Consider the following 14,681-nt stretch of genomic DNA (forward strand, 5'->3'; position numbering starts at 1 on the left):
ATCCTTGTCTGCTCTGCTATAATCAATCCTTTTCTGCTGCTATACATACTTCAAGTTGCATTTTCCAATGATGTAGCTGAGAGCAAAGGCTGTACAGACAGTAATGCATTTGGACTGGAAAATAATTGCATTAGAGAGAAAAAGAATTGGGGGGCTCGAGTTAATGATCTTAAGTGTAAAATCATTAACTTAGAATCACTACAGTGGTATGTGTTGCAAGTGCATCATGCTTTTTAGGATATGATAATCTATCCTTGATTTATAGCTTAAATAGTCCTCAAACCACCACCTGTGGTTGCTCAATAGTGATGAGGAGTTCGCAGCTGCTCATAATCAGGTGATTGCAAAAAATATGAAAGTAATAATTCATCTCTGTTGTGATGGAAAAGAAACCAACTGTATGACATCATGAAATAATTCCAGCAATCCTTTTACCCTAAAGAAACATCAGTATCCTTGATCTGTGGCCAAATCAACAGAACATATAGCAGTGGATTTCCTATAAAATGAAGCCTAACTACACATCATGTACTCAGCATCCGGTCTCCAGCTCTAGTTAACTTCAGTATTTACAGCATAAACTAAATAACTTATGATATGTCCAAATAAGCTCCAAGATAGCCTGAATTGACATGACGTTCATTTTGTAATGAGTCCCCAACTTTGCTAGGCAACTAGGCATCATAATGTGCATAAAGCTTCGAAATCCATATCCTACCAGCAGCTTCATCTTTGTACATAGATCTGTTCATCGACAAATTTACTAGTGACCAGGTGTGCAATCTTCGCCAGTCATACTCCCTTGTGGAAACATATAGAAGATACCATTTGAGGATGGAAAATTTCTTAGGCAAAGGAGATTGATTTGTATTGGGAACTCATCAATCATCATGTAGTTAAAAGAAACAATGTAATGACGAGGAGTTATGAAATGGACTCACCTCAGTAATACGACCTAGATCTACTACCACTCATATAGCTGCTACTACCACCCACACCCCTGCTGGAATACATTGACGAATATGATCTGCCACCAGCCTGCAACACCAACACAATATAAGAATACAAGTATAGAATATACCATATACAACACTTCATCAAACAGAGATAGGAAAGTAACATTACATCACTGCCACGAGATATGTAATCACCACCATAACTTGCTGAGTACAAATCACGATCACTTCCGCCAAAAGAACCTGACATCAAGATACGAAAACCAAGAAAATTAGATTATATATCATCATCATCATCATCATCATCATCATATCATTTGTAACAAAATCTACCTGCACTGTAACTTGTGCTCTGCCGACTGCTATACATTCCATGAGTGTCTCGAGTAGATATAGAACTCCTGCCATTACTATAGCCCAGACTAGATCTTCCAAGTCTACAATCAAAATGTAAGAAGTAAGTTGCCAGCAAACAGCAAAGTTTTTTTTTTTTCAAGAACATAAACTTTGAGGAAACTAACCTATCGCCATAGGCATCTCCATATTGTGAAGTACTACCCCCATACTCATAGTCCAAACGTGATCTTGACTGGCGAGCACCAGTATCAGCATATCGAGGAGGGGCATCATCCTGATGACAAATGGAAGTGTAAGAATTTAGTTTTCCGAAGAAGGGAAGGATACTAAAGAAACAGTAACACCATTAAAAAAATCCTCAAAGTTAACATACAATACTTACTATGACAGAATAAGTACGTTTCGAACCCGACAGTGTCTCATAATCACGGGAGTGTCCTTCACGGTGATTAAAATGGGAAGAAGAAAGAGGAGGCCTCTCAAATCTTTGGCCATAGCCATCATCCACATAACTTCTCATAGGTGCAGCTGCTGAAGTACGAGACGTACCTTTACGCAGCTCAGGGTAGCGAGAGCCATGGGCTGGATAATCCCTGTAGGAGAGGTGTTTTTGAGAGGACATCCTAGACCCATAATCTACAGCAACTCTACTTCTTGGAGGTGGCAATTCCTCACATAGACCATAGTCTCTCTTCATGCTACTTTTTGGATATCCAGATGCTAAAGAGACAATGTAGCATTGGTCATAAAGAAAGGTTAACAACAGAAGTCTGGCAAAAATAAATAAATAAAAGAATAATACTTACTACTCAATCTCCTCTCAGAGGATCTGGCTAGATGAGACACTGGCCTTGATCTCAGTGACATAGACATAACAGGTCGTCTATCTCTCACACTAACAGGCCGTCTATCCATCACACTAAAAGGCCTAACAGGTGGAACATGACTTTCAATTCGTCTTACCATGCGAGCAGGAAGACTACGTGGTGCAGGTCTAGCTCTTGAAGGCCTTGCTAAGATTCCAGAATTGCGACCAGAACTGTAGGCCGCATGGCTAACATGTTTTCTACTGCCTTTCCGAAGAGGCCTTGACAATCTAGCCTTAACTTTTGCCTGAAAAGGGGTCAGATGGATTTAAAAAAACCTCATTTGGCAGTTGCACACGGAAATTGTATTTAAAATCCAAAACATACCTTCTTGTCACCTTCACCCAATCCTGAGCTGGTAATGCTACCAGCACATTCCACGGCAGCAGCATGTGTACCAAACGTAACAAATCCAAAATCCTTCCTACTGGCAGCTGGCATGTTTTTAGCAAGCTCAATCTTTTCGATCTCCCCATATTTCTTAAGAAGATCTCGGACATAATCTTCATCCCATGAAGGAGGCAGGGAATCTATAAATACAGTTTTAACCTGAAACATGAATAAACTTGATCAGCTATGCCAGAAAAAAATCATAGGTCACTTTATTATGAAATGCAGGTACATCATCAGCTAATTAGCAAAGACCATGGCAAGGATAAACTGCTAACTGTCCCCAAATTAAAGCTACCAAATTTTCATCGAGTACACCCCCAAAACTATTAAATCCTTAGAAGTTTACTTATTAAACAGAAAAGGTAAACCCAGTGATTTTTTATCAAAAATCAGAATTAAGACAATTATATAGCACCAAAAAATACAGCAACCAACTCTTATCCGACCAGATGGATTTAGATATTATACACCAAAAATATAGTCTACCAACAAAAGTTAGCCACTATGCCAGCATAAACGTTCACAAACAGTCCAAATGTTTCAATAACATTGAAGAATTATAGTAGGCAGTTCCATCTCATGACCTTCAGCAAAAGCAATGAATTCAGATTCAGAAGATTACCTGTGCCATAATATCATCAACTGGGTCAATAAAGGAGTCTGTAAATGAAATCTCTGCTGGCTTATCAACTCCAAACACAACATCTCTCTTCTGCAGTTGTGTATAGGCTTTCCTAGCCTCAGAACGAGATGAAAAATCCAAAAATGCAAATCCACGGTTCATTCCTTCATTGTTACTGTCTTCTACTAAAGTCAGGTTCTCAAAATTTCCAACCCCATAATGTCTCAGCTTATCTTTTAGCTGGCACCAGAAATTGCATGAATAGTTAGAAACTAAAAAAACTTCTGATGAGTAAGCATAACTCAAGCCTTGAAGGAGGCAACCGATAGGCCAGGAAAATAACTTACTGCTTCTAATTTCCATGTCTTGCATATATTACCCAAATAGATGGTATCATTGTCTTGAACGGGAGAAACACGGCATTGTTTGCCATTAATCTGAAATTGCAGCGATGAGAACACATGATTTAATATGCTGACAATTTTAAACCAGCTTAAATCATTAGAATATCAAATATTACCACTGGATTTTTCAGCTCTGTTGCAGCTTTTTTAGCTTGTTCAATAGTTTCAAAATGCAAGAATGCAAATCCTCTGTTCTTTTTAGTATGAGGATTCATCATCAGCCTGACTTCAGTAATTACCCCAACTTCACCAAAAACCTTCCTCAGATCCTCCTCAGTAGCATCCTTATATAAGCCTCCGACAAATACTTCAAATTCCTTCTGCTTGTGTCTCTTATTTACACCTTCAGGGTGCTCCTTTTGCTCCGCATCAGCCATCCGTGACGAATGATCATGTTCCTCATCATTATGCTCATCATCCTCATCAACCTCAACTTCTTCATAAACGTATTCAATTTCTTCATCACCTGAAATATCATCTTCTCCTGCAACTACTTCACACTCTTCCTCTACTTCATCTCTAACCTCCTGATGCTCGTCTTGTTCAGTTTCCTTTTCATCATAGTCAACTCCGTTATAGTCCTCTAAAGGTTCATACTCAGGATAGTTATCCTCAAAATCTAACTGTTCATCTTTTTCATATTCATCTATGGACTCCTTAACCTCCTCTTCTTTGTCTGCCATAAAATAAATATTTAAATCATCCCAGTCAATAAACTCTTTCCTAAAATCATAGTAATAGTTAAATTACGATAAAAGTCCAAAATCCTTAATCCGCCCTAATTATTCTCAATTCAAAATATTTCCAACAGTAATGCCAAGTCACGAGGCACAAGGGAAGGGAAAGAAAGGACCTGCCCCTCAACCCAAGAAAATAAACGCACTATCAACACCATAAACATCCAACTAATGAAACAAAAATTGAAACCATAAGAATGGTTAGAGTGACACAGCCATGTAATTGTAATCCATCAAAGAAATTCTTTATTTGCTACAAAAGTTTCCATAATTTCCAAATTGAGAGAAGGGACACGCACTAATTTCTATAGCTCCATACTATAATAAGAAAAGTGTTCCATATAATCATGTTAAGATATCTGTTCCATACTAATTCACGTGATCACTATTTTAGAGGTCTAACATAAGCAAAAGTTAGAAACTTTGGACAAGCCCCTGATCAAATTATAACTGTTAACAGCTCCAGTATGTAGCATAACCTAATTGGAAATAATATTTCACATACTCCTATGATCCAAATGAAAATCTCCCAAATTACAATATTTATATATTAAAAAAAAGATTAGGTAAAAGAACTTACTCTTCACATCATCGAGCTTCTCATCCGAAAGAACACTTTTCTCATCATTAGCTATGTCTTCTTCTTCTTCTTCATGATTATTCACAACCGCTTCCGCAGTTTCAGGCTCTTGCCCAAGGTTGTCAGTATGGTTGTTGTTTTCAAGGGCGGTCTTCGCTCTTTTCGCCGCAGCACCTTTCTTCACTGTTCGTTGCGGCATTGTTCACAGTTTTTTCCTCAACAGGGTTGAAGGAAATACTTTTTTCGAACAAAAAAAATTGACCTTTTGCGACGAGATCAGAAACGTGGAAGAACCCAAAACAAAACCAGAAAGGATTGTCCCAGCTGAAGAGACAATAAAAATTGGAAGGGAATCCAATTGCTGAGTACGAAGAATAGAGCAAATTTGGGTTAAAAAAGAACCGAAAACCCTAGATAAGGTGAATCGAAGATTGAGGAACACGAAAAACCCTAGAAAATACAGAGAAAACGAGAGTGAACCTGTCTCTCAGTTTTTACTTTGACGAATTTTTTTCCCCTTTTTCTTATTTATTAAAATTTAATTAAAATGGTGAGCATATATTCTTATGTTGAATCTGCAAAAATCTCCAAAATAATCTCCTATCAAAACATGTAATCTTTTCTTTTTTTTTTTTATGGGAACATGTAATCTTTAATAGTGGGTATATTAAAATTAAATTAAAAATTTAATTAAAATTATCTAAAGCACTTAGTAATTTTTTAAAAGAAATATCTTAAGCACTTTTCTTTAAACAAAGGAAATAAATTATGGGTGCATGTAATAGTCAACAGTCAAGTAACAAAAAAAGTTTTAATTAGGCATAGTAAAATGATTTTATATTATGTAAATTAAACTCTCTATTATATATATTTTGCATAATAAAACTTTAATATGATAGGAAAAGCAAAAATATTATGTGTTGAGCTATTTTTGGCATTTTCTGATTTTCTAAAAGATGATGTTAGAGCGTTAAACAAAAATATTATTTTTTCTTTGTTAAAAGGGTATTTTTTTTTTCAAAATCTAAAATAGCAGAAACAAACCTTCTTAAATAAGAATTGCTAAGTATAATTCTCTAATATTTGTCCCAAATCACTCTTTTTTTTTTTAAATTAATGAGAGTGAATTTGTAAAGAGAAAGTAATAGCAAGATATAAAACAAAATTTCATGAAAACATAATTTTTATATTCAATATTTGTAAAAGATAAATTAATTTTATCCTGAGAGTTTATATAATTCTAATTTATCTATAACATTTTAGAATTAAACACTAAAAAGATTTCATTTAAATGTAAATTTGAACTGAAATATTAAGATAAAAATTAAAAGAGTGAATAAATCTTATCTTTTTCAATCTTAAGATTAATAATTTTATAATTCTTAGATTAAAAAAGATAATATTAAAATTTCAAACTCAAAATAAAATTGAAAAAGAGATTGAAAATATATACTTATGAAACATCAATTGTTAATAATAGAATTATAAAGATAAAATAAATGATGAATAATAAAATAATAATTTATAAAATTAAATATAGATTTTAGAATTAGATAATATACAATTACAAAGGACTAATTAATAAATAAAATTAAAGAATTGTTATTTAACAATTATTAAAAAATTTAAAATATATATTTTATTATTAAGGATTATATAAAAATTTAGAAGAATACTTCACTATCTAAAATGATATCATTTTCATACTCATATAGTAGTAACTAAACACATCTCTGTAGATAACGAATTGCTACTTCTTTTTTCTCGAGTCTAATTAGTCTGAAGTTGAAATTTCAAAGACCTAATTTTCATTTACTTCTAATATTGATATCTTCTCTAATATGATTTCAAAGATTTGAATGCAAATCATTCTTTAGGTTGTAGAATAACTTTACGGGTTAATAGTCAAATTAATCATTGACACATAATATGTTTAATTAAACGTTAACTAAATATATTTACGAAAATCTATCAATTTAGTCATTAGGTCATATTAAGAATATGATTTTTGTAATGGGAAAAAATGATTAAATTAATAAATTTTCATAAATATATTTAATCAATATCCAATTAGACATATTAGGTATTATATATGTTATCAATTAACGTTTTATAACATCAATATTTGAAAAGAATTATTAATAGAGTGACTGAAGGACAAATATAATTAATTTGCAACGACCAATTTAATTGAAAAAATCTTTTAGAGATGAATTTGAAAAATATCTTATCTTTTAGAGACGAATTTGGCTATTAACTTATACCTTTACCATTGGGACGAATTTGGCTATTAACTTATACCTTTACCATTGTGCCAGCACCCTTTTGTTTTCTTATCATTGCTAGTAAAAAAGTTATGAACCTTCAATTGTTAAAGCCTCGGGTTTTAGGTTCACAAATGTTATGTTCCTTTTATGCGTAATTCCATTACAGAAAGCGAAACCCCATCATTAAGATTCAAGAGAAACTAGCTGCATTTTGCATTACTAAAAGTAATCATTCGTATAATTAACTACAGAATTTGAAGCCTAGTATATAAAGAAAAAACATCACACATTAAAATACTTAACTTTCTAGATCCACATTGCTTCTAGAAATTGCAATGATTTGAAAGGCTACATAGAATCTGTGACAAATAATAATCGGATGTGTCACTACTTCAAGTAATCTCTCTTTCAGGATAAGCACTCCTTTATAAGGGGCTTGAACTTGTGATGGGGTGCAAGGATAATCGTACATTCAACCTTAAAACAATCTGATCTTATAAAGGCCAATCCTCAGGGAATTATATTTTTAATAACAGGAAATCATCACCTGCAAAATCAGAATTTATGTTAGTATAAACAATAAAATATGTAAGCATTTTCACTCTAAAATAGATGAAACATATAGCAAGTAATGTGGTTGTTTAGAGTATTTATATTTGAATAATTTGTTGCTTTGCTAGAAGACTTTGGTAATTTGAAACTTGTTTGGATTTGTGCTTGAAGTTTTCTCACAATCTGAATTTGTAACATCATGGATTACTCTACCAATGAAATAACAAATAATTTGCACATTTCTTTTGTAGGATATTTTAGACAATATGTAAAAACTTTGCTTCTGCATCCTTTTGATGGTTCCAGAAACATGTGTCACTTTTTATTGCATGCTTCTTAGTATTTCTTATTAGTAAGAGAGAAAGGATTAAGAAAGGATTCTTAATCATCTATATTATCAAAAAACGCAAAATGAGTAAAAATATGAATAATTTCTTACCATTCTTGCTATTCACGAAATGGTGTGAGATCAATGTTGAATTTTTTCTTCCCTTTGCTTACCCTCTACAATATGTCAGAAGAGTCAATCACATATAAAAGTTCAGAACTCAAATGCAAAACAAAATACACAAAAAATCTTTCACCTGCTAAAAGGTAAATAAATGCATAATCACTTCAATTTTCTATTTTAATAAAAAAAGAATTTCATTAATATGAGGAAAAGGATAATAAAAATTGGAGGATAAGGGATACCCAAATACAAAAAGCAAAAACAATAATTACTTTGAAAATATTCAGTAATTTTACTTGTCCATTTCTTTTGTTAGAGGAAGTATGGAATAAAAAGTAGGAAATGAAAAGGGAATTCAAATTTTAAGTTCTTCCCTCAATCTATTGATTTTTTATATTAGCATGACACATGCAAAATCATACACTCATAAAACAATTTTATGAGTCAAATGCCAATACTTTCTGCTGCAAGTACCACCCTTTTTATTAGGGGGCAAAAATACAATCATGAGTTTCAAGAAACAACTTACAGCAATAGCTACAAGCTCTTCAAGTAACTCCTCCAAGTGGCGTAAAGGCTGTCAAATAAGGAGATAATACATATAGTTCATTAATATTCAGAAGCATCGAAGAAAAAGTAAATGTTGGCAAAATGATGTCCTGTAAATTTGAATGATTTTGACAAGTAACAACTCACCCACTGTGTTGGACCATCAACAGGTGCATTCAGTGGATCATCATGTACCTAAAGAACCAAGAAGGCATTTAGAAGTTGTTTGATGAACAAACTAAATACAAGCCTTAAAGTTTACCCTGAACTACTTTCTTTTAATAATAATCCCAGTAAGACCCCCCTAAAAAAATAGTACTAATATTTGTACCTCCATGAAAATCCCATCCACTCCTACAGCAACTGCAGTTCTTGCAATGCAAGGTATTAGTTCTCGAAGACCTCCACTTGCAACACCACCGCCATCCAACTAGACATGAAAGCAGAATGTTAAAAGCTGGAACTAAAGAAATCTGGTATGATAGTTGGGTTCACAGTAGAAACAGATCTTGTGTGACTCCAGTGTTCAAATGTAAAAAAAGAAAGGTAACATGAGGCAGGTGTACTGAATACACAATGATCCTCATGAATCAACAATGCATAGAAGCCAATGAACTTTTGACATCATGAATCTGAAAAGAGCACTTTGCTCTATAATACAGTTAGTGAAATTAAACAAGGAACACTTTCGCATATAAAGCATTTACATAACATTAAATACTGGGGAGAACAAGTAGAATGCAAGGAGAAAAAGATATTCATATGAGACAACTGTTGTGTTGCAAAATACAAACTACTAAAAGTCCAACTACAAACCCACCTTCTTTCCAGCAGGCTGTTGCAGTGAGTGTGTTATATCAGCTACCTGGGATAAACATTGAATAAATATTTGAGTTCTCCAGGGGAAAATGGCATAAAAAGGCAGTGGCAAGAAACTTCACCATGACCCAAATATTAATATAATGGCGAAAGACCCTGTGATGAGTAGTTCTCTAGAGTTACGGCAAAAGGAATAATGAAGTCAATCTTATTCTCATAAATTGGAAAATGCATTCCGTCTGGTTTTCTTCTTAGTTTATTCGCATATTGAACATATAAAAATATTATTCCTTGGGGATGATGTGAACAAAACACTCCAGTATCATTGACAAAAATATCAACAGGAAAAGCGGAAAAAAAATTACGAAAGAAGATTGGAGAGCGCCATCTGTGCATGTTAGGTAATGTAATTACGTCAAGGAAAACAATTTGGGGGATTATGAAATCATCGTTCTTCTAAGATATAGAGAGGGAAGTGATGCAGCTTAGAGTTGGTCTTTAAAGCAACTTTGACCATATTAACATGTGCCAGTCTGGCTGATTTTGTTCACATGGATTCATCCTATTTAATGAAGTGTAATTCTATCATCAAATAAATGGTTCAGAAAGGGAGATACCTTTCTCCCTAACATATTATAACCTTCCATTGAATAAGAAAGCATAGAAAGATTCAAATAGTTCATCTTAATGAGAAGCATATAATAAAACAAATATTAACTTACAATAGGGCAATTGGCTTCTCTCATCCACTCCAGGTTACGTGGATCAACAATCAAATCATCTATATAAAAAGGCAACGAATTTAATCAATTCTGGGTTTTGAAAATAGAATGATAGAGGACAATCAATTGCAGTGCTGACATTCTTTGAGCAAAGTTAAACCTCAAATGCATGTTAAAAATTTTGATTATAGGAGGGAATGTGCTATGGATCACTTAAATAGAAAAATATAGATTCAAATTAAATCATATAAGTGAAAAGAACACAAGATTAAAATGAAACTAGAACATGTGGAAACAGAAAGCAATTCATGATATTGAACGGTTTCAAAGAATAACATCATCCAAAAGCATATAGAAGACCTCATAATAGATGTTATAACTCACTGTATCCAAACATAGTTCCTCTCTCACAAACCATAACATTAGGATTTCCAGCCAACCGAACCTTCTCTGCTGAATTTGCCATGACCTATTTATATGAACATTATAAAACATGAGAATACTAAAAGACAGCGAATATTTACTGAGCTTAAGTAATTGTTGATTATTAAAACTTGCAACATAGCGGGACAGCATACTCACGGAAGGAGCACAAAACTGGCCCTTCTTGATGTGGACAATTTTCCCAGTTTTGGCTGCAGCAACTAGAAGATCTGTCTGTCATTAGAGGCAAAACACAAAAAAAGAATTGATGTGATCACATCTACTTAAGTTTATATCCATCCAATTGATACTAAAATTTGATGTAAAGAATATTTACTTGACGGCATAAGAATGCTGGAATTTGAATGATATCTGCAACTCTGCCGACTGCTTCACACTGCCAAAGAAAAGATAAATCTGTTAAAGGTAGATCAGGATCCAAAATTGAAGACAACATTTTGACAAGCCTGGATCGTGTGCCAAATAATGACATTACCATAATACTTGTATAATTCCCGAAGGCTAAATTTAGTAAAAGTAAAACATGTTACCTGGATGGACTCATGCACATCTGTTACTATAGGGAGGTCATATGCTACTTTAACCTTCTCAAGTATCTGAAATTATAACATAACAAAATTAAAGGAAGAAATAGTTCAACTACACAAAATAGCTTTGCTATTATATGGAATTCAGCAATTACACCTGTTTTCAAACAAGTGTTCCTACTGTAATCCTCAAAATGCAAATGACAAAAGCAATATATCATAATAAAAAGTAATAGAATCATAACCTTCAATCCCTCAACCATCCCTGGGCCACGAAAAGATTTTGATGATGTTCTGTTAGCCTTATCAAAGCTTGATTTGAAAACCAATGGGATGCCAACTCTGAAAGACACACATACTCTTTATCAACAAAGATACAAACCATCTGCCCGACATTATATTTTACAAATTTAATTTTGATTCCTTGTCACGTGAAGGTCCTTTCCCTCTCATCCATATCATGTGTTGTGTTAGTTTTACTGACCAACATCACTCTTAGAATTACATAGGTTCGATATCTCAGCCCACAGTGCCTGTAACGAGTGCAAACTCCTATACTAGATGCAATTCTGGGAAACAATAAGTAAAAGAGTTCCGCATTTCAAGTAGTTGCCATTATAGCGAAACTTTTTAAATTACACAAAGTTAGAGCATGTGTATTAGGAAAGAAAAAGGGATTTAACTTCACACAAAATACTACAAAGAATTTAGCTGCAAACCCACAGGGATGATTGTCATGATTATACTTATTGAACTACTGACAATTTTTGTATAATTCAACTTAGGCGCTACAGTTATTCCCTATTGGATTTCAATCAAATCAGCTTCAATCTTTTAACCATGAAACCAAAAGATGAAAAAGTTCCTTAATAGAGAACAATAGCATACTTAGATGTAATAGTCTTTATGTGCTTAGCCATCTTCATAATGTGTTCCTCTGATTCAATCACATTAGGACCCGCTAACAGGAAGAACGGTTCTGCAGCCTGTTAACACATTCACAGAACCACAACACATAAAAAAAAGGGAAGGGGAGATTTTGATCGTGACCCAAGAAAATTCATAGTCAAGAAACACAAAATCTGAGAGAAATCACGAACCTTGAGCTGGCTATACAGCATTGACGGTGGATCCATCTTTTTTTTCTTCCGAAGCTGTACACAAAAAGGGACAAAGTATGAGAAATTTGATGGATTCAGCAAAGGTGTATGAATTCTGATGCGTTAAGATGCTACATTGTGTAAAATAACATCGAGCTCAGTAAAGTTTGAGACAGTACCTTTTTTTTATTAATTCCGAATCTAAACGCAGATGAAGAGAAGAGGGAAGATAGAAGATAGAGTGAGATCTGTGTTTAGCGTAAGAGTGAGATCTGTGTTTAGTGTAAGAGTGAGCACCTTGATTGATGAAGAATGGAATCGTTCACTGCAAAAGAATGAAAAAGAAATGGCTAGATAATTCTGTGTAGTTGTCGGGGGAGAACTAGTTTCAATTGTTTGTTACTCGCTAAGCAGCTAAAATCTTAACAAAATTTAAATGATAGATTATTTGATGTAATAGAGATTCAATAAAATTTAGTGGATCGAAAAGTAAAGTCGAGATTTTAATTATTATCAAAGTTGCAAAAACCGAATCGGTCAATAAACCGATCAAATGATGGGTTTAATAGTTCAATAGTCTAACCAGATTCAAACCATAATCGAACCGGTTTAATTAAATATAAAATAAAATTTAATATTTGATAATTTCAATATTTCATATAATAACTCTTCTTTCTTGTTTATACTTCGCTCACTCACTACAATCCCATGCACAGGCAGTGAGAAAAGGCTACAAAACACAAACACAACCAAACAATCAATCTTGCAACAAACAAAACAGAACAAGTAAACACAAAAAAAAAAAAAAAAAAAAAAAACTAAAACTAAAAACAAAATTCAGAGCACTATGAGAAACAAAAATAAGTAGCATGATCGCTCTATCTGTACCTGCTCATCTTCATATATTCATCATATGAACACCTATCCCTGCCTCGAAACAATCAAATGCCCTCCCTGGCCATGACCAACTAAAATTCCAAGCCTCAATAATCCCCCCCCCCCCACAACAAACAATACCCACGTTACATTACATGAGAAAAAAAAAAAGATGATGCAAGTCTCATCTATCAAAAAGGAAAGAGCCAAAAATACCAAAACAGAGAACAGACAAATGGAGATCGGTCAAAATATACTCAGATGTCCAAAGAGAAAAAAAAAACTAATGATGATGTTGTTAATGAGTCGCTCACTTAGTTTGTGGTTCCTTCTGGTCACAAGTTCAAAATCTCTTAAAGCAATTAAATTTTTAGTTGGTGAAAACTTTAGTACAGAAATGTCTCGCTAATACAATTTGCAAAATAGTTCAGTCGTTAAATAATATTCAATCTCTATCATGAAATGAATTTGAATTCTTCAAAATTGAATCTATGAATCATACAAGTCTAGAAATTATAGGGTAGATTGCATTATTGCAAGTGACATAGACATTAATTATGACCCAAAAATTTTCTGTGATGTGTTTCTCTAATATGCTATGAACTGAAGTTTGAATCGAGAAAATAGAATTATAGAATAACCTGTTAGGTAAAACTGAAGAATAACATTGGATTTATCAAAACCAAATGAAACTTAGGGCTAGTAATCCTATCTTTACACCTACATCAAACACCTTAATGAAACTGAAGAAGCAGTGGAGGCTTACACGGTGAGAGAGAGAGAGAGAGAGAGAGAGAGAGAGAGAGCTTGAACAGAGAGAGACGACGAGGATAGAACGAACGTGAGCGACGCCGGAAAGAGGACCGCAACGGAGCTGAGGTGCGCCGGCGATAAGAGAACGAACGTGAGCGGGGGTTCTGTGAAGGTGAGCGACGTCAACGGGAGAAGTGGGAGGCTAGGGTGAGGCTAATCCAGCGGCGACTTGAGGGTTCTGTGGCAATGCCAGCGGCGACGACAGCCTCTGCGCGACGGAGAATAGTTCGGCGATGGAGAAGGTGGGGGTGAGAGGCTGCCAGGGCAATGTCTCTCTTCTTATGTATGGGGCTATGGATGACATTCACAGATTCACTAATAGTGGGTTCGGGACTTCGGGTCAGACTGGTTAAGCGTGGGTTCGACCGGTTTTTTATTTACTAAATAATTTTTCATCTCAGCAAAATTAACTAAAAGATTGGTTTTAATTAATTCAGTTGAACGAACTGGTCCAATTCAATTTTTAGAACTTAGTTATTATATTATGCTTGTTATCATGAATTATGATTTTAGAAATTTTTTTTTTGTTTTTTACTCTTTTCAATTAGAGGCCATAAATGGTTTTTTTTTTTTTCCTTCGATTTTTTATGATATTTCTTATAGTTAAGAATTTGTTGTTATTAATTAATAAATTATTGCATGTATA

General features: G+C 33.8%; 2 protein-coding genes across 4 annotated transcripts; both read right to left on the minus strand.

The window, feature by feature from the left end:
• Nucleotides 1-351: 351 nt before the first annotated feature.
• LOC107635222 (uncharacterized) lies at nucleotides 352-5,494 on the minus strand. The gene is made up of 12 exons (XM_016338626.3): nucleotides 4,916-5,494; nucleotides 3,715-4,274; nucleotides 3,542-3,631; nucleotides 3,195-3,434; nucleotides 2,507-2,728; nucleotides 2,120-2,426; nucleotides 1,696-2,033; nucleotides 1,478-1,587; nucleotides 1,290-1,393; nucleotides 1,126-1,199; nucleotides 942-1,038; nucleotides 352-801 (listed from the first exon to the last, which is right to left on the minus strand). The coding sequence occupies exons 1-11, from the start codon at nucleotides 5,112-5,114 to the stop codon at nucleotides 943-945; spliced, it is 2,340 nt and encodes a 779-aa protein (XP_016194112.1). The 5' UTR covers nucleotides 5,115-5,494; the 3' UTR covers nucleotides 352-801; nucleotide 942.
• Nucleotides 5,495-7,358: 1,864 nt separating this feature from the next.
• Nucleotides 7,359-14,322, minus strand: LOC107635225 (2-dehydro-3-deoxyphosphooctonate aldolase). 3 transcript variants are annotated; one of them, XM_021121948.2, is made up of 17 exons: nucleotides 13,989-14,322; nucleotides 12,644-12,671; nucleotides 12,526-12,547; nucleotides 12,347-12,400; nucleotides 12,135-12,232; nucleotides 11,492-11,588; nucleotides 11,250-11,315; nucleotides 11,036-11,095; nucleotides 10,858-10,932; nucleotides 10,660-10,744; nucleotides 10,276-10,334; nucleotides 9,555-9,599; nucleotides 9,066-9,164; nucleotides 8,882-8,929; nucleotides 8,715-8,762; nucleotides 8,174-8,238; nucleotides 7,359-7,729 (listed from the first exon to the last, which is right to left on the minus strand). In XM_021121948.2, exons 4-16 carry the CDS (start codon nucleotides 12,380-12,382, stop codon nucleotides 8,182-8,184), a joined length of 873 nt encoding a protein of 290 aa, XP_020977607.1. In that variant the 5' UTR covers nucleotides 12,383-12,400; nucleotides 12,526-12,547; nucleotides 12,644-12,671; nucleotides 13,989-14,322; the 3' UTR covers nucleotides 7,359-7,729; nucleotides 8,174-8,181. The 3 variants fall into 3 exon arrangements, with proteins under 3 accessions (XP_020977607.1, XP_088339939.1, XP_088339941.1); XM_088483813.1 differs by having other exon boundaries at nucleotides 13,235-14,322; XM_088483815.1 differs by lacking the exon at nucleotides 13,989-14,322 and having other exon boundaries at nucleotides 12,526-12,667.
• Nucleotides 14,323-14,681: the final 359 nt, after the last annotated feature.

Source organism: Arachis ipaensis, chromosome B4 (assembly GCF_059453495.1).
Source record: "Arachis ipaensis isolate K30076 ecotype BB chromosome B4, ASM5945349v1, whole genome shotgun sequence".
Taxonomy (NCBI): Eukaryota; Viridiplantae; Streptophyta; class Magnoliopsida; order Fabales; family Fabaceae; genus Arachis; species Arachis ipaensis.